Source organism: Sminthopsis crassicaudata, chromosome 5 (genome assembly GCF_048593235.1).
Source record: "Sminthopsis crassicaudata isolate SCR6 chromosome 5, ASM4859323v1, whole genome shotgun sequence".
In the NCBI taxonomy this organism is placed as follows: domain Eukaryota; kingdom Metazoa; phylum Chordata; class Mammalia; order Dasyuromorphia; family Dasyuridae; genus Sminthopsis; species Sminthopsis crassicaudata.
Window position 1 is genome coordinate 159,227,954 of NC_133621.1, and position 25,001 is coordinate 159,252,954.

The 25,001-nt window shown below is 35.2% G+C and overlaps 1 protein-coding gene across 1 annotated transcript in view; it reads left to right on the forward strand.

Moving 5' to 3' along the window:
• GRM3 (glutamate metabotropic receptor 3) overlaps window positions 1-25,001 on the forward strand; it is a 257,047-nt gene that overhangs the window by 128,355 nt on the left and 103,691 nt on the right. The window contains exon 2 of the mRNA XM_074268542.1: window positions 13,152-13,763. Coding sequence (XP_074124643.1) covers window positions 13,296-13,763 — 468 coding nt within the window. The 5' untranslated portion in view covers window positions 13,152-13,295. The remainder of the gene's footprint in view (window positions 1-13,151; window positions 13,764-25,001) is intronic.

A 25,001-nucleotide genomic window follows, 5' to 3' on the forward strand; every position in this document is an offset into this window, starting at 1 on the left:
AGTAGATGGAGTAAAAGAAAGCATTTGAGCCCACAGAGTATTCATCTAGGAATTTAGCAGTGGAAGGCTATGGGAAGTCAAAGGACAAAATGAGAATTCTGGTTACCTGGGAAATGGAATTAGCATCTCAATAGAAATTTCTACCAGGAGCAGCTAAGTGGCATGGTTGATAGAGCACCAGCCCTGAGGTCAGGACCTCAGACACTTAACACTTCTAGTTATGTGACACTGGGCAAGTCACTTAACCATAATTTTCTCAGAAATATATATATATATACATAAAATCTACCAGCTACACTGTTGTAGAATACAAGCTGGATAGCAAGGTACCTGGTCTCCTCTACAGTGTATGGTACTATGGAAAGAATATTAGCTCTGGAGTCAGGACTTAGGTTCATTTCTGCCTTGGATACCTATCTGTGTGAGTCTAACTTCCCTGGGTCTCCCCTACAATATGAGAGGACTGGGTAATTTGGTCTCTGAGTTGCATTCCAGCTATGAGTCTGTGATCCTATTATCCCTCTTCTCTATACTCTGCTCTGACTAGAGCTGCACTTTGCATTCTCAACTTTGCTCTTCCTGTCTGTTGATGAGATCATTCAAGTACAATCTAGGTTCTCCAGGCCCAGTAGGGTGAGGAGGGAAAGGGAAAGAAGGTGGTAAGGTAGCAACATTCCACTAGCCACACCATATTTTTGTACCATACTGATGGTGACAAACTTTTTTTAAAAATTATTATTATTATTCAACCTAAAAGCTGTCCCTAACTAAATATAAATTTCATCTTCTCAGTATTATTTGTGGTGGGACTATAGAACACATTTCTTTTAACTATGAACATATTTTTCATCCATTTAATTTTGACCTTATATTTGAATGAGTCAATAATCAATAAACATTTATTTTGCACCTCCTACAATCAGTATCATGAAAGCCTGGGAATATGAATACACAAAATATATAATCCCTGCCCTCAAGGAGCTCACAATCTAATAGGTGAAGGCAATAAATTAAAAATAAATCAAAAGGGGGGATGGGATGTCAGAGAACTGTGGATAATGTGGGGAACATAATTTTGGGAACCTGATGGAGGGTATGATGTTCATAGACGTGCAACCAAGCAGAGCAAATGATAGAAAATAAAGAAAATTACTAGAAATCAGTGCAATAATAGCTGAGTAACCACATATATTCACACATCACAGTGTGATAGACCTACTATATCTAATCTCATCTGGTGATTTCAGAAAAAGGTCAGTAAGTGAAGAAGAGTGTGCAGATAATACTCTGTGTGTGTGTTCCAGTTACCAACATGGTCTTTGGATAAGGAGTTTTCCTTGTTAGAGGATATGTACTTCTCACTAAGATAGATGCTCTAAAAATCTGCTTAAGAGATATTAACAATGACAAAAACATTTCCCTTTCCTTGGCCCCAACAATAAGCCAACATGAGCTGGAAGAAAATCCATGGAATAGACAAAATAAAAGTAAATCACCTCTGTCCTTAAGGCTTTAAGGGAATTTTTGTTGTGGCTTTAAATCTGAGGTGAAAGCAATCTTCATGAATCATTCTAATAGTCTATAAGTGGTTAGACAGCCATTCTCTGCAATATTTGCTCTGAAGGAGGGGAAGATATGGAATGATTTCATTGGTTGTAACATACTCTAAGAGATGTTGTGATCTGCATTCAGTTCCCACAGTCCTCTCTCTGGGTATAGATGGCTCACTTTATCACAAGGCCATTGGAACTAGCCTGAATCACCTCCTTGTTGAAAAGAGCCGTGTACATCACAGTTGATCATCATATAATCTTATTGCTGGGTACAATGTTCTTTTGGTTCTATTCACTTCACTTAGCATCAGTTCATGTAAGTCTCTCCAGGCCTTTCTGAAATTATCCTGCTTCTTATAGAACAATAATATTCCATCACATTCATATAATATAATTTATTCAACCATCCCTCAGTTTCCAATTCCTTATCACTACAAAAAACACTGCTACAAACATTTTTGCACATGTGGGTCGTTTTTGGGAACCAATTCTTACAAGCTTTTGAAGTCATTAATTTTTAGTGTGGGTATTTACATCTCTGAAATCAACAAACCCATAAATCAGGACTTGATTTTTTTGTTGTTGTTTAAGAAATTGTTAATCATGCAGATTAAAATTAAAAATGAATACTGAGTGGATGCCCATCAGTTGAAGAATGGCTGAATAAGTTATGGTATATGAATGTTATCAAATATTATTGTTCTATAAGAAACAATCAAGAGAATGATTTCAGAGAGGCCTGGAGATACTTATATGAACTGATGCTAAGTAAATGGATCGCAATATAATATTTTTACCTTTTTATTGTTGCTTGCATTTTGTTTTTTCTCATTTTTCCATTTTTAATCTAATTTTTCTTATGCAGCATAATAATTGTGGAAATATATATAGAATAATTGCACATATTTAACATATAGTGGATTACTTGCCATCTTAGGGAGGGAAAGGAAGGAAGGGAGGGAAAAAATTGGAACACAAGTTTTTGCAGGAGTGAATGTTGAAAAATTATCTATGCATATGTTTTGAAAATAAAAAGCTTTTTAAAAAGCCAAAACATTAAAAATTAATACTTAAAAATTAATGGGCATACATTTTACCCCAGAAGCCTAGTTGGGCAACATAGGGCTGTATTCTTCTATAAACATTGTTTGAATTCATAAGAAGTGCAATAGAGAATGATGTGATCACCTGTTAGTCCAGTGACCATAGGTAAATAATAGCAATAATAATAATTATTATTTTTATCTAAATTGGCATTTGTAAGTGGCATTTATAGAGGGCTTTAAATTTTTTTCAAAAGTGCTTTGCATCTATCACTTCATTTGAGTCTTACAAAACTCCTGTATAAGAGTTTTAAGAAAAGGAACGGAGGGGCAGCTAGGTGGAGCAGTGGATAGAGCATCAGCCCTGAAGTCAACAGGACCTGAGTTCAAATGTGCCTCAGACACTTAAAACCTCCTGCCTGTGTGACCCTGGGCAAGTCACTTAACGCCAATTGCCTCAGCAAACGAAAAGGAACTGATAAATGTCTATTTATTACTGGATCTTCAGTACTTCAATATGGGAGTCACAGACTCAAACTTAGTCTCCCTCTATCCTGGTGTTACTGATTTTGCAGTCTCCAGCATTTCCTACACATTCTCTCTTTCAATTTGTACTGTATGAAATGGGAGCAATAATGTGTGCCTGGCTCAGCAGGGAACAGGGAGAGTTAATTTACTGTGGCAAAGCACTTTGGAATTCTAAACTGGCATAGATGTTGTGTGCGCAGTGGACGTTATTAATAATGGTCTCCTGATGGATCATTTTGCCAACAAGTACAGCCATTCTCCTGTTGTTAGCCTTCTTTTCCCTGCCTACCTTACTCTCTTCTCCCCACCTCCAACACCTTTTTGCCATTTTGTCAGATCTTAGAGGCAAATCTTTTGACAAGCTAGGTTTCAATCCCTTGTCTTCATGCTGACAAACTTGTAGCTTCTATTACTCTTGGTAACTTCTGGGATGCAAGGTAGAAAGGTAGAACTGTAGGAGGTCTGGGGCAGCTCCAATTCAGAGGCTTTGGAATGAGGTTAGGAGACTTGAATGAAATATCAGCTGATATGGCCAAAAGAATAAAAAAGGAAGCTTCAGTTATGAGGTAATGTGCTTCACCCTAATAAATGATTTATATGAGGAATAAAGATTTCTTTTACCAGCAAAACCGGTAATGCCCCCAAAGATCCCATGTCTGAATAAGCCAAATAAATTAATACTATTGACAAAGACTAAGTTGACAGCAGTGGCTTAAAACATAAAAATATCAGGGATGCCTACAATTCTTTTTGCCTTCACACATGACCTCATGAAAATTCCCTCAACTCTCCCCTTCTCTGCATTCCTTGGTCTTCCACTTTCACTAAGATTAGCCAATTTACAATATTGATTTTAGCCCCCACAGAGAGACTCTTGCCATAGAGATAAAGGAGGGAGTTAGAAGAAGAAAGAATAAGAAATTCAAAGAAAGGAGAAGATAATGTGTCTCCCCAGGAGCAGCCTCAGGCAAATATGTGGTTCAGGCAGTTCTGTGGATTTAGGAGTCTCAGCCTCTTTTTCCTTTGCTTTACATAATCCTGAAGTTCTTAGCCTTTTTTTCTGTCTCATCCTTTTAGAAGTCTTTTGGAATCTGTAGACCCTTCTCAGAATAATATTTCTTATCAACATTCATAATAGAAATATTAAATTTCACTTAGAGGATTGTGAAAATAAAAAATGGAATTTTTCTAGCCATTTAAATTCTCAGGCTATTCCCAGAAATTTATCCACTGATTTTTTTCAAGGCCCCAACATAAGAGCTCCTTCCCTAATCAACTAAGTTTACTTCTTTTCTCTATGACCCCATTGCTCCCTATAGTATTCTCTCCCTTCTTCTCTCTACCAAATCTGCCCTCAGAAGAAAGAGCTAATACATTTAATCACACCAAGGACTTAATGGGTTCTTTAGCCTTTTTTTTTCCTGAGGAAAATGGGGTTAAGTGACTTGCTTAGGGTCACACAGCTAGGAAGTGTTAAGTGTCTGAGACCAGATTTGAACTCAGGTCCTCCTGACTTCAGGGCTGGTGCTCAATCCACTGCACCACCCAGCTGCCCCAGGTTCTTTAGCCTTAAACCAAAGGAATTAATCTCTAATTACAGAAAGTCAGACAACTTCAAGAAGATGGAGAACATATTTGGAGAGAACAATGATAGTTGGTACAGCACTGGAGATTTAATCTTGAATCCTACCTTTGCCAATTCTGATCCATATGATATTAAGAAAGTTACTTCACCTCTTTGCAGAGGTGTGCTGGAATACTAGCTTGCAAGAGTGATTGTTAAATTTTCAAGGTAATTATTTATACCTCAAAATACAGCAATCTTACAAATCACAGCTTCATTTATTATTCCATTGATTATTTAGACTTAAGAAAGTGTTAATAATACAGATTATATTTGAAAGTATGCGAGTATACATTATTTACTACAGAAGGCCTACTTATCAAACTTTTAGTAGGATACCCTATTGTTCTACACAGTGCTTGAGCTTAGTAGGACAGCTGGAGAAGGTTCAGGAAAAAACAATCATCATCAGTCCCAAGACCTGAGGACTAAAAGTTGCATAATAGTAACAGCAACAATAACAATTTCCATTTATCTATAGCCTTTAAAGGTTTGGAAAGTGTTTTCTATTACATAACTTTTTTTTCCCCCTGAGGCTGGGCTTAAGTGACTTGCCCAGGGTCACATAGCTAGGAAGCAAGTATCTGAGACCAAATTTGAACTCGGGTCCTCCTAAATTCAAGGCTGGTCCTCTATCCACTGAGCCACCTAGCTGCCCCCATTCTATAACTTCATTTAAGCCTCACAGAATCCCTCCCTCTCTGAGCCTTAGTTGGAAGGGCAATAGAGTATGATTATGAGATTTGTCTTCAAGTTTTGGAAAGGTTATCAATGTAAAAATGGATTTGCCTTGTTCTTCTTGGTCCAGGAGGGCAAAACCATGAGTGAAATTTCCAAACAAAAGAATCTAGGATTGATGTAAGTAAACATTTTGTAACAATAAAAGCATCATCCCAAGATGGATTTGCCTTCAGAAGAATAATGGATTACCTTTTGTCAAACATCTTCATGAAAAAGTTGATTAGCTTTTGTCTTATTTGTTGTAGAATTCTTTTTTTAGATTTGAATTAGACTCAATGGCCTTGCTCTGAGATCCTTTCCATATCTGAGATCCTGTGACTCTATGATCTGTTAAGAGGTATGGAGTAAAGGGAATGTATGAAATACATTCTGATGTCTCTTGTACCTTTATATCTTTTGTTTTTTTTTCCTTGAAGAGGGAACCTTTACCTAATTTAATTCTATATTTGATCTTATCTTTTAGGTTTTTCTTTTTAATTGGCCATTTTCCATTCTGCTGATATAGAGTTTAAGGGGAAATCAGACATGTTTGAAAGACTTTAGGGAAACCCTTCTTAATTACATGAAAAGCACTTTGGAGAATGTGAAGATGAGCAAGACACAGTTATGGGCCAGAACTCTGAAACAAAGATTCTTACAAGGTGTTAAGTCACTGGAATTGATAAGACAATGGTTATCCAGGTTAGCATGGTGATTAATAGTTCTCTAGTTCGGTACATGTACTTAGTACTTAATATAGTTACACAAGAGTCACACTTATGATAATGTAATTATAATAGAGTATATAACAGCCAGCAGGGACTGAGATTTTTTTTAATTAATTTTTATAATTATAACATTTTCTTTGACAGTACATATGCATAGGTAATTTTTTTTTACAACATTATCCCTTGTACTCCCTTCTGTTCCGAGTTTTTCCCCTCCTTCCCTCCACCCCCTCCCCTAGATGGCAGGCATTCCCATACATACTAAATATCTTATAGTATATCCTAGGTACAATATATATGTGCAGAACCGAAATTTTTTGTTGTTGTTGTTGCAAAGGAAGGATTGTATTCGCAAGGTAAAAATAATCTGGGAAGAGAAACAAAACAAAACAAAACAAAACAAAACAAAAAAACAAAAAACAAACAAAAAAAAAAGAAGCTCACAGTTTACACTCATTCCCCAGTGTTCCTTTTCTGGATGTAGCTGATTCTGTCCATCATTGGTCAACTGGAATTAGATTAGCTCTTCTCTATGTTGAAGATATCCACTTCCATCAGAATACATCCTCATACAGTATCATTGTTGAAGTGTATAATGATCCCCTAGTTCTGCCCGTTTCACTCAGCATCAGTTGATGTAAGTCTCTCCAAGCCTAGGGACTGAGATCCATTCCATTGTCCACCCTTGTGGACTCAGACAGATTAATTCACTTTATCTGACACCACCGTGGTGGCTGGCCTCTGGCACTTCCCCCACTGAGATCAAGGCTGTCTGAAAAGCTCTCCAGAAAGCTAGCCTGGGCCCCAAGCAAGGAAACTAGATTGTGAAGGAGATAATAAAGGATTTGGACTTTAACACCTGGCTAGTCTCTTGGTGCTTAATCTACTGAAACTGAAGACTGCTCCCAAGAACATTACAAGATACAGTTCCTTTGTTCTAAGAATCATCATGTCTATGTGTCTTAGTGCTTATGAACAGGGCCCACTAGGTGGTACAGTGGATAGAGAACCAGCTTTGAAGTTAGGAGAAGCCGAGTTCAAATCTGAGCTCAGACACTCAACACTTCCTAGCTATGTGACCCTAATTGGAATGAAGGATAGTGACTTGTCAGGAGCTCCAATCTTTATTGTTGTTCAGTCATTTTCAGGCTTGTCCAACTCTCTTTGACCCCATTTTGTTGTTTTGTTGACAAAGATAATGGAATTGTTTCCCATTTCCTTCTCCAAGTAATTTTACAGATGAGGAAACTGAGACAAACAGGATTAAATGAGTTACTAAGAGTCATGCAGCTAAGTGTCTGAAGTCAGATTTTAACTCAGTCAGATGAGTCTTCCTGACTTCAGGCTCACACTCCATCCACTGCATCCCATCCTAGTAGGAAAGATAATACAGATTCACAGGTTCAGCACAAGGCTGTTATAAACAACACAAATTCAGAAGAGAGAGGGATCATTTTTTAAGAAGATCGGGCTTCATGATTATAGTGAAATCTGAGCTGAAGCTTGAAAGAAAGGTAGGGTTTAATCTTGCCCTGTTCTTACAAAAATATCTCAGTTGTTGCAAAGATTTTGCCCCTTTTTTTTAACTCAATTTTAAAGCAACTTATAATAATAATGCAAGAAAATGCTACCATTAAAATTCAATCCTACATAAAATCTATATCTGCCTAATACAGATAGCTAGATAAAACAAAGGCACTGATTGAGTTTTTTTGGAATCTGTTTTTAAAAGGGGGAGAGAGTTTATAAGACATCATTTTAAGAGTTGTCAGGAGCACAGTGGTTCTTAACAGTATGTTCTGCCTGGGAGTCCTCTCATTTGACAAGGATGGAACAGAAAGAGAAATGAGAATTTTGTTCAATTCATGCCTTTGACTTGGTAACTAGTGTGACTCTAGCCAAGTCACTTCCCTCTCTGAACCTCAATTTTATCACTTAAAAAAAACAACCTTGAATTAGAGGTAAAATTCCTTTGTGCTCTAAATCTGTGCTCATATTGGAACATTCTATGATTCTCAGGCTCTTATGATCCAAAACATTGGTTGAATATTTATAGGGAAAAGACTGGTTCTGTGATTTTTGTTGATATCAGTAACTTTGATTTCATCTATCAATGTGAGTTGACAACTTCTCTGCAATTTATGGACTCAGCTTATAGACCTGAGAGGTTTAATAATTTTCACAAAGTCTCATTGTTAATATATATATATCAGAGGTAGTATTTGAACCACCTTTCTGATCACTTTGATTTTGCATTTCTATCCATTATGCTATACTTCCTCCCAGAACATTTATATGTACTTCAAAGACTAGAAATGTTTTTTTTAAAGCCTTAGTGGGAATGGGGCCATATTTCTTACAACTATTTACAGACTTTACTGCTACCTTAGTGCCACTTTGACTTAAATCATATCAATTCATTTCAGTCAGATTTATTAGACATCTATGTTTATCCTGGTTACTATATGCCAGGGACTATCCTAGATACTAGGGATACAAAAACAAGCTCCTTACCCTTGAGGGGCTTACATTCTACTGGATAAAACTAAGAAATACCGATAAAATTGACCCAAAATAAATGCAAGTTAGAAACAAGTAATACATCATAGAGCTTGTTAGCATTCTTTCCTATTCCCAAGTACCTAGGAAAAGTCAAAGGCAGGAGAAAAATAAGCACCGCTGTATGGTGAACATAAGAATGAGTCAGCACAGACATTCCAGAGGTTAGAATAGCAATGAACCTTCAAGATTCCATTAATGCATCAATTAATAAAACATTGATGAGCATGTTGCCTTAGTGAAGGCTACACATGCTTGTTTACAGATGACATACCACTTATCATCCCTGAATAGGGAACTTTGACTGCTGAGCTGCTGGGCTGTAATTCTCAGTCTGCATGTGATTGTGAAAAGAGAAGAATGTGTTTATCTGGGGAATTTGCTATTTACTGATTTATAATGAAAAGATCCTAGAAAAAAAAAGTATTTGCTGCCCTTTCCCACAATCCGATAAGCTGTTACACAGAGATAAACGGTTGCATTGAGTTAAGCATGTTTGCCTATTTTTCAGTGTCAAATTTTAATTTTCTACTCCTTCAATTTCTTAATATTGGGTTTTAAATAATGCTAAGTGTTTCTAAATTATGCAAAATCCAACAGTCTTAATCATAATATATTCTGCTTTAAGCAGCAGGTAAAAAACAAACATTAACACAGTGTACTTAAACATTACTCTAATTGATTTTAGAGTTGCAGATTTCAATAAATACATTGTTCCTTTAAAGAGATTGTCAGATAGCTTAAAGGTCAGATAGTTAGCATGATGTTGTCAATCTAGTGGGGAATATTCTAAGAACCACACATTCAATCTTCAAACATATCCATCCTAATCATTTGGAATCAATCTTCTTGTAGCTGAGTATTTAATTCCCATTAGTATTTTAAAGCAATAATACTATGCACTTTTATAGTTTGTCAGAACTTTGTCAGAAGAATATTCACTGGGGAGAGGGAAAAATCTAATTTCAAACCATTTTGTAGGAAAACAAATCACTAGTTCATCATCTCTATAAAGAACATTTTGTCAATACCTCTTTACTTCCTCCCCTCATCTCTACCTGTTGAAACACTACCCATCCTTCAAAGCCTGGCTCATATGATGCTTCTTCCATGAAGCTGATGTCCTCCAAACCATTTATAATCTCTACTTTTTCTGAACCTGTTTGTGCTTATCATATTTTTATTTAAATTATGGTAATGTAAGTTTATGTAATTTCTTTAACTAAATTGTCAGTGCCTTAAGAACAAGAACTATTATTTACTGTTGTATTTTCTGCAGCCTGTAGGTGTCTAATAAATGACTATTAAATAGATGAATGTTATATAGTCAAGGTAGACAAGTTTTAAATATGGATATGTAAGTATGGATACATACAACCATCCTATCAGTCACAGACATAACAGAAACACTTGAAGCCTCTATTCCAAGCTGAATATTCATAGCCAGAAAAATGAGGGGAAAAAAAGATAAGATTGGATATTTCTTGACATTATGCTCCACAGACAAAAATCAGGATACTCCAGGAAGGGGGGACTATTTCTGTAGACCAAAAACCACTCATAATGGAAAGGTACTTCAAAGTCTAGACCCTATTGAAACAAAGGCTAGGTTGCTCTGGGAAGACCTATTTCTTTGAGTTTTATTTATACCAAAGAGTGAGGATCTCTTCAGAAACTCTTAAGAACTCAGGGAACAAAAGACCACATTTCTCAAGGGATCGGTTGCTCTCAACCAGTGGTGTTAGCCAAGGAGCTGTGTTGGAGGCTGGGCTCTAATGCCAACGTTCTCTTAGATTAAGTTCAATTTGGAAACAAAATGAGGTACCCATAAATCATCAAAGGAGGTTTGCTTTGCTCTGACAGAGTAAGGACATAAGATAAAGATGTAGTAGCACTGAGCTTCAGTTTTGGAAGACAGGACCTCATTTCATCAGGACCACAACTCACCAGGCGACTTAAATACATTTATATACTCACCAATTCTGAGAGACCTTTACTGCAATGTTTAAAGCTCCTTAAAAAACTACATCAGAGAAGCCAGGGTTAATAGTTCTCAGAATTAGCTTTTCTTCTTTTTAGATAAATGCTGTTTTGTGAGTGGGAAGACATAAGTGGCCTCAGGAAAACACTGTTCTTATCATAATAAAACACTTTTATCTCCTCTAGAACAGAGATGATGAGATATTCAATGGTTTGGGAAGAGAAAATAGCTTCATTTAACTAGACTGGTCCCTTCTGATATATATCTTCCAAAGGTAGTTGTATGAGGAGAAGAAGAACCATACCTCTCCTCTATAAACTTGTAACCTCACTATCCTGTCCTAACTGTCCCAACTTCCACCCCATCTTCAGTGGGGGTTTAACCTGATGGAAAACAAGACAGAGGCCTATGGACTGTTGAAAAGAGAATATTTTGATTTAGTTGCTTGGGAGAAAGCTCTCCCCATCCCACCCTAATTATATCTCTACTAGCAATAACCTGCCAACTTTTAATTAAGGATATCTTGGGAATATGTACTCCAGATGATATCCTAGAACCAGAAAATTTGCTTTAATCCCATGCCACCAGAACTCTTAAATTCTAAAATGCAATAAAAGGGACCTTGTGACTCCTTAGGCCCCAAAGCCCCTATGCATAATCCTACCAACTTGCTTTGAATGGTTCTGGTCAAAAATATAAGGTGAGTATAATTTAAGAAAAGACTCTAGGTCACTGTGGAGGCTGTCTGTGTCTCTATAGATTCCACAGCTACCTCCAAACTGACTTTGGACCATCTTTTCAGCAAAATTCAAATGAAAACAAGAAACTACTCATCCACACATGCTGAAAGTATCTCCCATAGCGCTACCTATTTGTATTCTAATCTTCACACAAAACAATGGGGTAGAAGCTTTGGGGATCATTAGCCAAGCAATGGAATAAAACTAACAAATGTATATTTCATTTCTCAACATGTACTCAAATATATCATGCTGAGAAACACATCGAAATCATCCCTCTTCCAACCTAGCACCTCATAAGCACCTCTTAATTCTACATAAGCCATATTTTGTTAAAGGCAAAAAATAGATTCATTCATTCCCCCATATGGTATTAAGTTAAATTTCTTCAGGATATAAATCCAGTTTTCTATAACCACATTTTCCTCATGTTCACATATAGGATTTTTTTTTATTAAGCTACATGATCAGACTATGAAGACAGCCTTCTGCTAATTAATGATTCTTTTTTATTGGACACATAAGGCAATTAATTTTAAAGAGTGGTTTATTCTTCTTTATCATCAGGGATAATGATTAAAACATCTTTTTCCATTCCATTGCAGTTTTGCTTCAAAGGGAATTACACACAGAGATCAAAGAGAAGCCAAAAATAAATATGAACCCCCATTGACTCCCTCAAAAAAGGAGAATTATAGCACCAACTTTAAAAAGTACATATTATTATCAGTCTGGCTAATGCTCTATAGCAGAACTCCCAAAGAGAACTGAAGTTAGCACTAAACATTCCACAGCATTTGCTGATGTCATTGGAAGGTCTACACACACACACACACACACACACACACACACACACACACACACACCCCACCCCCAAACAAATAAAACAAAACTCAGCTCACTTGTGCAACTCAGAAAAGCAATCCATGGGTCAGCCTCATGTGACAGGAAAGAAGAAGAAGGCAAAAGGGGGAAAGCTTATTTATTTATTTCTTGAAAGGACACTGCAAACAACAGAGAGGGAAAATGTCAAAAATATAGAAGTAAATGTTTAACAATCTCCTCTTTCATTCTTTTTCTCTACTTCCTGCCCCCATGGGTCCTTTTAAAGAAGTGAATATTGAGGCTTGATATGCATATCCACTGGGCATTTGTTAAAGCAGATATGTCTGATTAGCTATTGAAAAAGTCACTGTATAGTCACAATGGCACATCTCTTGAAAAAATCTAGCACTCCATCAGTTTGTCTCAATTTGGTGGCAAAGAGCCCATTTTTACACATTTTCTAACACCAGTACTACAATGGTGACTTTCAGCATATGGACAGATCCACTGAAAGGAAAGAGATGGTTAATAAAGATTCATAACTGAAGAGGGCAACAAGCTGTCTTCTGCCCATTAAGCATTCTGTCCCTCATTGCCATTCACCTAAATCACTCAGTCCCTTTAATAGCATGCTCTGATTTGCAGCAACAGTGTTCCCTCTGGCTGTTAAAGCTACTCCAGCATCTCAGAGGATATATATTAAGAGCCCAAAGGGAACTAAATTACTGCACCACCAAGGCCAAAAATGAATCTCTGCTCTCCTCCCCCAAAATGTTGATGAGAGAAGAAGACTACAACTTTTGCTGTTTCCTCTACTGATTTTTGTTCATTCTTTTTTAAATCTCTTTAGGAATTTGGTGACAGGCTTCAGCATTCTATTCCTCCCTTGTTCAAAGGAAGAACCAAAGGCCCGGCATAGAAATGAAGCAAAAGGACTAACAGGCACATCTTGCTCCTTCTATCAATGTCTCGTTGAGTTATAGAAATAGGATCAATGAAGATGTTGACGAGGTTCCAGGTGCTTACTCTAGCATTGTTTTCCAAGGGATTCTTACTTTCTTTAGGGGACCATAATTTTTTGAGAAGGGAAATAAAGATAGAAGGAGACCTCGTTTTAGGAGGCTTATTCCCTATTAATGAAAAAGGCACTGGAATAGAAGAATGTGGACGTATCAATGAGGATCGAGGCATCCAACGCCTGGAAGCCATGTTATTTGCCATTGATGAGATCAACAGAGACAATTACTTACTTCCAGGGGTAAAGCTAGGTGTCCACATTTTAGACACCTGTTCAAGAGATACCTATGCTTTAGAGCAATCACTGGAATTTGTCAGGGCATCTTTGACTAAAGTGGATGAAGCAGAATATATGTGTCCTGATGGATCTTACGCCATACAAGAAAACATCCCATTACTCATTGCAGGGGTCATAGGTGGCTCTTACAGTAGTGTGTCAATTCAGGTAAGATTTTTGAACTACTCTGCATGAAAGTCTTAGAAAAGAAAAGGGGAGAGCAGCCATTAATTTCAATGATAGATGATAATAATATGCTTGCTCATCTCTTGCAAATACCTGGTATTTTATGTGGCATACTGACAGAAATTTTTCTCAACTATGAATGGAATCTTCTCTCAGGATTTATAATAATGGTCAATTCTTTTTTTAGTTACCTTATTTTATAACATTCTCTGCTTTTAGGTAAATAAAAATTATTTCTTGGTCTTTGCTATAAAAGTTATGAAAAATGTATGATGAAAGGCAATATAATTACTATACAGAACAGAATGGTTTGGCACTTACCAGATGAGAGATAAAAAGCTGATTATCAATTCTTCTGCTTTTGTGAATATTGAATAGGCAAGAGGAACAGATCACTCAAACTCTTCCAATGCTTACTTGTAGAATTTGGGAGCTAAAAGATACCCCTAACAATTATCTGCTTATCAACCATCTCTTTTAACAGATAAGGAAACTGAGGCCCAGAGAGAAGTGATTTGCTTAAGGTTATGCAGTTAACTAGTAGTAGAGTTCATAATGGAAATCAAGTGGCCTGAGCCTTAGATCAAGGCTCTTTCCACTATATAAGGTTACCATTAGTTGTTTTCTTAACATTCTGTAGCCTTTAAAACCAAATGGAAAATCTTGTCTTTTTTAGTAATGTTATTGTTGTTTTTTTAATTGAATCAATAATCAGATGCTCACATTCTAGAACAAACTATAATATTGAGGTTGTGCTATACTAAGCCATACAATATTGGTCAACCTTTCAAATTAACTCTTTCACTCTTGCTTATTTTACAGTAAGAAACTGGGTTTTTGTTTGTTGTTGGGTTTTTGTTGTTGTTGTTGTTGTTGTTGTTGTTGTTGTTGTTGTTGTTGTTGTTGTTGTTATTGTTGTTTTTAAACCTTGAATTCTAGCCTTAGTTCTTACATTTCTTAGCTGGGTGACCCAATGGCATCTCTCTGAGCTTCAATTTTCTCATTTGCTGTATAGTACAAAGAGACATGTTTTCTGAAGTTAGAGGTTGTGAGTTCAAATCCTACTTCTGGGGCATGCCATCAATGTGATCATAAGCCTCAACCACTCAGGCCTAAATTTCTTCACATGTAAAATGACAAGATTGACAAGATGTGGTTTCTAGTTCTAGAACTGTGATATTTGTATGTAAACTCAAACCTTACCAAGAAGTGAAGAAAACACTTTGTATTTCTTAAAAGATAAATGTACAATATAAAAATAGACTATAAATATTTGTTTTAATGATTTCATTTATAGAGTTGAGGTGGAGGAGGAATAGTCTTGTACATCACATAGAGCAGCTTCAGGTTTTTTTTTTTTTTCTTCTCAAAATGCACACACAGTAGGAGTAATTAAGATAATTAGCTTTCCACAAACACTCAACTCCTTCATTAGGTAAATAGGAAGTGCCATATATCATAAAGATTAGCATGATAATTATAGCTGTATTTCTAACTTAGATAATGAAGCAAAATTGAATGTTTGGGTGGAGAAAATGGAACCTTTTCTCTTGCTGCAATGCATATTAGAGATAGTTTTACCAGAAGAGCTCCATTTTTTTCTTTTTTTTTTTGGGAGATGCTGGATACAGCCCCACCCCTTTGATTAGTGATAAGAGGATAGATTTGACTTTTCATTCAGGATCCTAAGAGTTTTGAGTCATAAATGTGGATTGAGTACTCCCCAGTGGCATTCTACAAAAGATGTGTAAATAACTACTTGTTCAAAGTGAGGGCCAATTTGTGTCAAAATGCTGTACGGGGTATTCAACTGGGAACTGAGTCACAGTCAGGAAGATTTGGATTCAATTCCTGCCTCTGAAACATAATGGCTTTGTAGCCCTCAGCAAATCAGATAACTTCTAGGTATCCCAAGTGACTCAAAATATAAGTTGTGGAAAAAGTGTTAATCTGCAGATTAATCTGTAGAGAACATTCTTCACTGGGACCCTTCCTCCACTGATTAAATCACAGATCTTATATCCAGAAAAAGAAGAAAAACTCTGTCAGGAAGATCTAAAACAAAAATAATTTTTTCTTTCTGTTACTTATTGAACTCTAGGAACAGGGTCTCTCACTTCAGTATTTATAATCTCATAAATTTTTAAGAATTTTGATAACCATTTCAATATAATGCCTTTCTTTGACAATTCTTTGTATTTTATTGTATGCATTTTAAAAGATAATTCTAAAAAAGTTCATTAACTTCACCAGACTGCCAAGAAAAAAGGTTTAGAATTATTTCTCTACTATTTTGTTTTATTTTTTTGGAAGGGGATATCTGTATTTGGTTTTGTATTTGGTTGTATTTGTACTTTAATTCTGTGGAATGCTAATTTTTTTGTTTATTTGTAAATTTTGTTAAAATGAAAAAGAAAGGGAAATATATTTTCTTCCTTTATTTTCTCCTTCAGATCAGAAAGGGATGAGGACAGAAATCCTCACAGACCATTGCTAATTAAGACCAATTTAGAGACTTTCCCTCAAGTCTTTCTTCTTTCTTTCCTTCCATCCCAGTCCCCAGTTTCCCAGAAATGGAAAAGGAGCTAGCCCCAATTACCCAATACTCACAACAACAGAAACAAAGAATTATGACTTGGTCAGTGAAGGAGAAAGAAAAATCCAGCTTTGTTTCATCAGATTCTCTGATTAATAAGACAGGAGTGGGGATACCTGCACAGGGCAAGGAAGAGTCACTATTTCCTGTGTCATTCCAAGGCAGATAAGTGGAATAGTAGGCAGATAGATGATATAGTAGATAAAGTGTGGGCACTCACTCTATTCAAGAATTTATACTGGATCCCATTTCTATATACTCTCAATTTTCCTCGCATCATTTGTAAATGATCTGATTAAGTAAGGCAGCTCTTAAGTTAGTAGCTTAAGGTATCTCTCAGGGAGCATTTGTATTTTAATATAAATTTTTTTTAAATCAAAAAATTCCTTGAGACCCAACAAATAAATATATAATGGTAGAAATTAAGGAACTGTACCACAAAAGCAGAAGAGATACATTAGAGAGAGACTAATATTACTTAGATGCTCAGCATACAGAGATAGCCACTTACTCTATCTACTGTCTTGAGGCTTTTGCACTGGATGTCCCCATTTACACCTATACTCCCATAACCAATATGCACTCCATCCTCACCTCTGTCTCATAGAATCCTTAGAAGTGCTATTGCATGGCCAAACATGATAACTAAGACAAGCATCCTGTGAAGAACCCCAAGTATTTGGAAATCAACTGATTCCGTCTAGTGTACAAGGCAACTATCTTTCTCAATCCTGTAGCTTGCAGAGGAAAAAGCAAGAAACCCTTTTGAAAAAGATGTTCCCTTAGTCTAACTTCTCTGACATGGACGTGATTGTAATCAAAACAGAATATGAAGAACAAACCAAGAAGCTTGCTGGAATTCATGGAAAACAGTGTTTTCTACATATGCAATCTAGGGGCTGCCCTCCCAAATTATTTCATGTTTGTTTTGTATGTGTATATATGTGAGGGTAGCTATGTGGCACAGCAGATAGAGTGCTAAGTTCAAATTTAGGCAGACTCATCTTCTTAAGTTGATATCTGGCCTCAAACACTTACTAGCTATGTGACCCTAGGTAAGTCACTTAAGTGTTTGCCTCAATTTCCTCATCTATAAAGTGACCTGGAGAAAGAAATAGCAAATCACTCTAGTATCTCTGCCAAGAAAACCCTAAGTGGGTCAAGAGTCAGACATGACTGGAAGATCAAACAACATGTGTGTAACACATACATACACATACATAGTAACATAGATAAATATATAAATTTAAAAGGCAGTCTGATGTAGTGGATAGAAAGTTATCCTCAGAATTAGGAAACTCTAAGTTCAGATCCTGCCTGTGACACACACTGGTTGTACGATCCTAGAATTTCAATATTTTAAGCAACATTCTAAGCAGAAAAGGTTTTGAGCTACATTAGTAGAGTTTCCTGAACCAGAGAATTTCCTATACTAATGAAGTCACAGATCTCATAAATTATTTTACATATAAAGATAGATAGAATTCATATTATCTGACCAGGTGGAATATAACTCTTTAAAAACAGGGAGGTTTTCATTTTAGTTTTTATATTCCCCCAGCATCTAAAAGAACAAAATAGATAATTAACAAACACTAGATATTTAATAAGTACTTCTTAATGGGCAAAATGATTCTGATTATATATTAATTCAGAAATATGAAATAGAATTTTCATCTTATATTAATATTCTCTTTTGGAGCACTGCATATTTTCTGGATCTTAGCTGGGAGAAGACTTTGCCTTAAATTGAGGAGAGGACAAGGGTGAAATTGTAGAGGAAATAAAATAGCAATCATCAATCACATCATCTTAAAAAATTCTACCCATCTGATGGCAATACATGACCCCAAATCCAATAGCTTTTTCAGACAGAAAGCCATCTGTACAAAGGACTTATGTGGAAAGAACACGCTTAAGCATCTTTGCTTTTGTGGTTGGGTCATTGTATTTATAATCGTGTTCATCTGGCCTGCATTGCTTTATCAGCCCAGTTACTTCTGGAGATTTTTTTCTCTCCAACTTCTTCTTTCTTTATCCTCCCACCAGAGTAAAAGAATTCTCCAGAAAGTCAGCAAAGAAGATATCCCCTGCTGTTTCAGTTCATACAATAGGCAATTTTTACAGATAGTGAAAACTGCATGAGACTGTAGAATTCTTAATGATTTGCTGGGTTAAGCTATATCACCATTGATGAAAAGCAGGGTAATTATTTTCCCAATGCTCTTATTAAATAAGACAAACCACTGAGCAGCATGTTACTTAACATGCTGCTATTCTCTCTGTCTTCTCCCTTCTTTATCTTTTAGCACACTGAATTTTTAATGTAGCAATCAATGAAAGTAACTATTAATTCCATGTTTTATCAGAAAACATGCATGATGTCTATTCACCTGATTTATTAATAAGTTTCTTTCTGCAGGACTTTAAAGACTGTATCTTGTTTTACTCTAGGTACCTGAAATTTCATATGCTTTAAGAAAAATAATATTCATTTCTTTTTTATTAACATCTCAAGTTTATTTTTTCCACTTAATAGTATTTCTTTTTTTCCAATTAAATGTAACCTTGCTGCCTCTCAAATACTTAGCCTTAAAGCACAATATAAATACTAGTTATTATCATTGCCATAATTTGTTCAGTCAATTAACAAGTAAGAGCCTACTATATGATAGGCAAAGTTTGATAAATACTGAGAAAAATGAATGAATGATTATACATTGTTGTTACCATTTCACAATGTGATAGCTTGTGAATAGCAATTTATCAAGGACCTTAATATAAAACTTTCCACTCATTCACTTTTATAAGAATTTGAGATCTATTTTTTCGTCCTCTTTCTCCTTCCTGCCACCATGCAATAAGCTAATATATATTATACATGTGTAATCATATTAAACATATTTACACATTAATCATGTTCTAAAAGAAGAATCAGAACAAAAGGGGGAAAGCATAAGAAAAAAAAGTTCAAATAGTGCACTTCCATCTGCATTCAGACTTCATAGTTCATTTTCCATCATGAGATTTTTCTGGAATCCATCTCCTCATCATTTTTAGTACAATCGTATTACATTACATTCAGATATCACAATTTGCTCAGCCATTCCCCAATTTATGAGCATGTCCTCAATTTCCAATTCTTTGTCACCACAAAAAGAGTTGCTATAAGTATTTTTATACAAGTGGGTCCCTTTGCCTTTTTTATGACATCTTTGGGATGTAGAACTAGTAGTGGAATTGCTAGATCAAAGGGTTTTATAAATCTTTGGACATAGTTCCAATTTGTTCCCCAGAATGATTGTATCAGTTCACAATTCTGCCAACAATGCATTAGTGTTCCATTTTTTCCACATTATCTCCAACATGCATCATTTTCCTTTTCTGTCATATCAGCAAATCTGATATGCATGAAGTGGTACCTCAAAATCATTTCAGTTGGCATTTCTCTAGTCTATATTTTTATAACAATATTCATTTCAAAGAAAAATTAAGTCTCTTGTTTGTTAGCCAGACAATTTTCTATTCAGTAATTAATTTGAGAGTCTATGCTTAGCATAAAATATTAGAACACTAAGAGTTAAATAACTGCAGTTGTCCATCCATAAAAATCTTCTTAGATATCTTATATGGACAAAGAAAGAATCCTTTCTTCATTTTCCCTTCTCTAGTAAGAACAAATTAAATTATGGCTTCTAATCTGCTTGAATAATTATTCTGGAGGTAGTCGCCCCAAAATTTTGGAAATGTTCAAAAATGGCATTAAGCAAAGTACCAAAAGAAAAAGACTCTATATTCCATGCAAATAAACATGTCTGGATTAGTTCCTGGGCCTACTTTAGCAAACTACTGGTATGCTACATGGAAAATAAAATGATAAACTACATCTTTGTCAAGAAAACTCCAAATGTGGTCACAAAGAGTTGGAAATAGCTGAAAAACTATCAACAACAAAAGTCCACAAAGTCAACAACTGAGTCTTATTTAAATTTTATATTCTCTTCAATGCAGCTCATTATTCTATACCTAATAGCTAGACATCAAGGTAACTTAGTAGATAAAGCATTGGACATTGCATCAGGAAAACCTAATTTAAAATTTAGCATCAGACACTTAATAATGTGGTGATTCTGAGCAAGTCATTTAGATATTATTTTCTTCAGTTTCCTCATCTGTGAAATGGGGATAATAACAGTTCTTACCTCCTAGAATTGTTTTAAGGACTATATTTATTAAGCTAATCTATCAATAACAAAAATAATAAATATTAGTTAGCATTTATGTAATGTTTTAGAGTTTGTGAAGTTCTTTAAAAATATCTCATTTTTCCCTTACCACAATCCTGCTGTTGTTGGTCTTGTTTTGTTGTTGTTGTTGTTGTTTTCCATTTTACAGATGAGAAAGCTGAGAAAAACAGATTAAGTAACTTTCCTAGAGCCACACAGCTAGTAAATGTGTGAGCCTGGATTGGAAGTCAGATTCCTGACTCCAGGATTAGCTGTATCTATGTTACCACCTTTCTGCCTCTCGAATGCTTAGTCTTAAAGCATGATATAAATAGTAGTTAGTTTAACTGCAATTTGCTCAGTCAATTAACAAGTAAATGCCTATTATATGATAGGCAATGTTTGATAAATACTGAGAAAAAATAAATGAATGATTACACATTTTTGTTACCATCTCACAATGTGGGTAGCTTGTGAATAGCAATTAGCCAAGGATCTTAATATAAAATTCTCCATATATTCAGGCAATGTCAGCAAGCATTGATTGTGCCTGTGTGCTGAAAAGTGACATGAGCTGAGACACAAAGGGATATCTGGAGTGTGAAAGGTGATGATGAAGAGGGACTTTAGGCCAAGCTTGGGTGAACTATTTACTGAACTTTGTAAAGATGAAAGATTTAATGTCAGGTGTAGGAAACAGCTAGTAAACAGTTAGGTTTGCCTGAAATACATAGTGAGGAAAGGAAAAGGAAAAGGAACAATAAATGATAAGGTTGTGAAGGGCTTTAAATGTCCCACTGAGTTTAAATCATAATGATATTATTTTTTTAAAATCGCCTGCCTTCCAAAGAGCCCAGGACATTCCTACCACATTTATTCTTTCAACATTTTTAGAAATAAAGAAAGGAAAGTTTGTTTTTTATTTTACAATTGGGATAATTCATTTACAGAAGAAAAAAAAACCTATGACTCAGTTTCTTCATCTATATAATGAAGAACTTGTGCTGGATGATTTCTAAAGTCCTTCCTAGCTCTATTATTCTAAACCCCATGATATACTCAAATTTCCATATCCAGTGATATGTTCAGCATTAGAACCAAAGTATTTAAGTGCTCAAACTAGAGCTTTTTATAATAGATTGCACTACCTTTCTATTAAGAAAACTGAACCTATGTATTATTTAATGATATGTTTTCTTTTTTTCCTAAAGTGAAATGTTATATATTTTGATACTGGGTATCTTCAATATGAAAGTAGACACATCAGAGAAAAAACAAAAAAAAATACATTGTAAGATATGTTTCAGGATCAAGAAATAAGATAAAAAAAACAAAACAAAACAAAACAAAAAAAAACTTGTACAGCACCAAGAAGTCATCTACATGTATACCATGAATATTTTTGTAACGCTGCATATTGCCTCCCAGTCTACTAATACTAAAAGACCTGAACTCTTTTTCTTTTACATCCATTGCCTCCTTTTCCAACTTTATGTTGCATTTTCATAATTTCTGCATCTAGATATAAAATTTCAAAGAAGTTTGACCTTTTCTCCACTGAACAGCAGTTCACTTACCTCACCATTGTAGGCACTTGAAACTATGTATGAAAGGTTCCACTATGGCATGGGTTCTTAAACTCTTTGTGTATTGTGGAACCTTTCAACATCTGGTAGTCTTTGGACCTCTCTATTTTAAGTGCATAAATTAAACCATCTAGAATTACCAAGGAAACTAATTATATTGAAATATACTTATCAAAAACATTTACATTCATGGACTCCAAGTTTAGATCTCTGACATTTAGAACAAAGGGATTCCTTGCCTATATTATACTTTCTCCAATCAGAGGTCAAGTTTGACTAGCATAATATTGGATCTTTGAGATCACAAACTGTTTCATATATTTTTTTCTTTAATTTCTCTACACCTGAAATACCACTATATCTAGCACAGAGTTGTCACTTAATAAATGCTCATTTTATAGGATCATAGGCTCCTAGATTTATAGTAAGAAGGGATCATTAGGAAGGCTTTTTAATTCATTCTTCTCATTCTACATTTTACAGGGATATGAGGCCTATAGAAGAGAAATGACTTGTCCAGTATGCCCAGTGGCAAAGTTGGGATTAAAACTCAGGCCCTGTGATTATAAATTCATTTCTCCATATTCATTTCCCCCACAAAAAGGATTAAAGGGCAAATTGGTGAGAGCTAAAGAAGTCATTTTTTAAAATGAAATCGATGTTGTCTAAATGGGAAACAATTTTTACAAAATAAACATTTTATTCAGTTAAAAAATTTAGTCAGTCAAATAATTGACTAGAGAAATATCAAATTAAAAGATGGTGGAAATGATAAGGGACTTATCTAAATATAGTAACTACAACCTACTCTATTTGTGTGAGCTGTCAACATCAAAAAAAAAAAAGGTAAACTGACAAAAAATCAATGCCGTTAGATATCACCATTTCTTAGAAAATTTCACTTATGAATAAGTCATCACAACAAGAAAGCTGAAAAATAAACAAAAAACCTAGAAGCCTCTTCAGCGAGCAAACAATCACTATTCCAAAATGAGAGAATAAAAACCAATGGCAATACCAATTACAATATGAGCCCATTAGCAAATTATATTTTTTAAATTTTTTATTGATTTTTATAATTATAACATTTTCTTTGACAGTACATATGCATAGGTAATTTTTTTTACAACATTATCCCTTGTACTCCCTTCTGTTCTGAATTTTTCCCCTCCTTCCCTCCACTCCCTCCCCTAGATGGCAGGCATTCCCATACATATTAAATATCTTATAGTATATCCTAGGTACAATATATATGTGCAGAACTGAATTTTGTTGTTGTTGTTGTTGCAAAGAAAGGATTATATTCGCAAGGTAACAATAATCTGGGAAGAGAAACAAAACAAAGCAAAAAAAAAAAACAACAATGCTCACAGTTTACACTCATTTCCCAGTGTTCCTTTTCTGGATGTAGCTGATTCTGTCCATCAGTGATCTATTGGAATTGGATTAGATCTTCTCTATGTTGAATATATCCATTTCCATCAGAATACATCCTCGTACAGTATCATTGTTGAAGTGTATAATGATCCCCTAGTTCTACTCGTTTCACTCAGCATCAGTTGATGTAAGTCTCTCCAAGCCTCTCTGTATTCCTCCTGATGGTCATTTTTTTACAGAACAATAATATTCCATAACATTCATATACCATAGTTTACCCAACTATTCTCCAATTGATGGACATCCATTCATTTTCCAGTTTCTAGCCACTATGAAAAGGGCTGCCACAAACATTTTGGCACATACAGGTCCCTTTCCCTTCTTTAGTATTTCCTTGGGATATAAGCCCAGGAGTAGTATGGCTGGGTCAAAGGATATGCACATTTTGATAACTTTTTGGGCATAATTCCAGATTGCTCTCCAGAATGGTTGGATTCTTTCACAACTCCACCAACAATGCATCAGTGTCCCAGTTTTCCCACAGCCCCTCCAACATTCATCATTATTTGTTCCTGTCATCTTAGCCAATCCGATAGGTGTGTAATGATATCTCAGAGTTGTCTTAATTTGCATTTTTCTGATCAATAGTGATTTGGAACACTCTTTTATATGAGTGGAAATAGTTTTAATTTCATCATCTGAAAATTGTCTGTTCATATCCTTTGACCATTTATCAATTGGAGAATGGCTTGATTTCTTATAAATTAAAGTCAATTCTCTGTATATTTTGGAGATGAGGCCTTTATCAGAACCTTTAACTGTAAAAATGTTTTCCCAATATGTTACTTCCCTTCTAATCTTGTTTGCATTAGTTTTGTTTGTGCAGAAACTTTTTAATTTGGTGTAATCAAAATTTTCTATTTTGTGATCAATAATGGTCTCTAGTTCTCCCTTGGACACAAATTCCTTCCTCCTCCACAAGTCCGAGAGGTAAACCACCCCATGTTCCTCCAATTTATTTATGATTTCGTTCTTTATGCCTAAATCTTGGACCCATTTTGATCTTATCTTAGTATGTGGTGTTAAATGTGAGTCCATGCCTAGTTTCTGCCATACTAATTTCTAGTTTTCCCAGCAGTTTTTGTCAAATAATGAATTCTTATCCCAAAATTTGGGATCTTTGGGTTTGTCAAACACTAGATTGCTATTTTATTCATATCTTGCCCTGTGAACCTAACCTATGCCACTGATCAACTAGTCTATTTCTTAGCCAATACCAAATGGTTTTGGTGACTGTTGCTTTATAATATAGTTCTAGATCAGGTACAGCTAGACCACCTTCACTTAATTTTTTTTCATTACTTCCCTTGAAATCCTCTATTAGCAAATTATAATAGAGGATAAAATAATGTGAGTATTATCACCCTACAAAGAA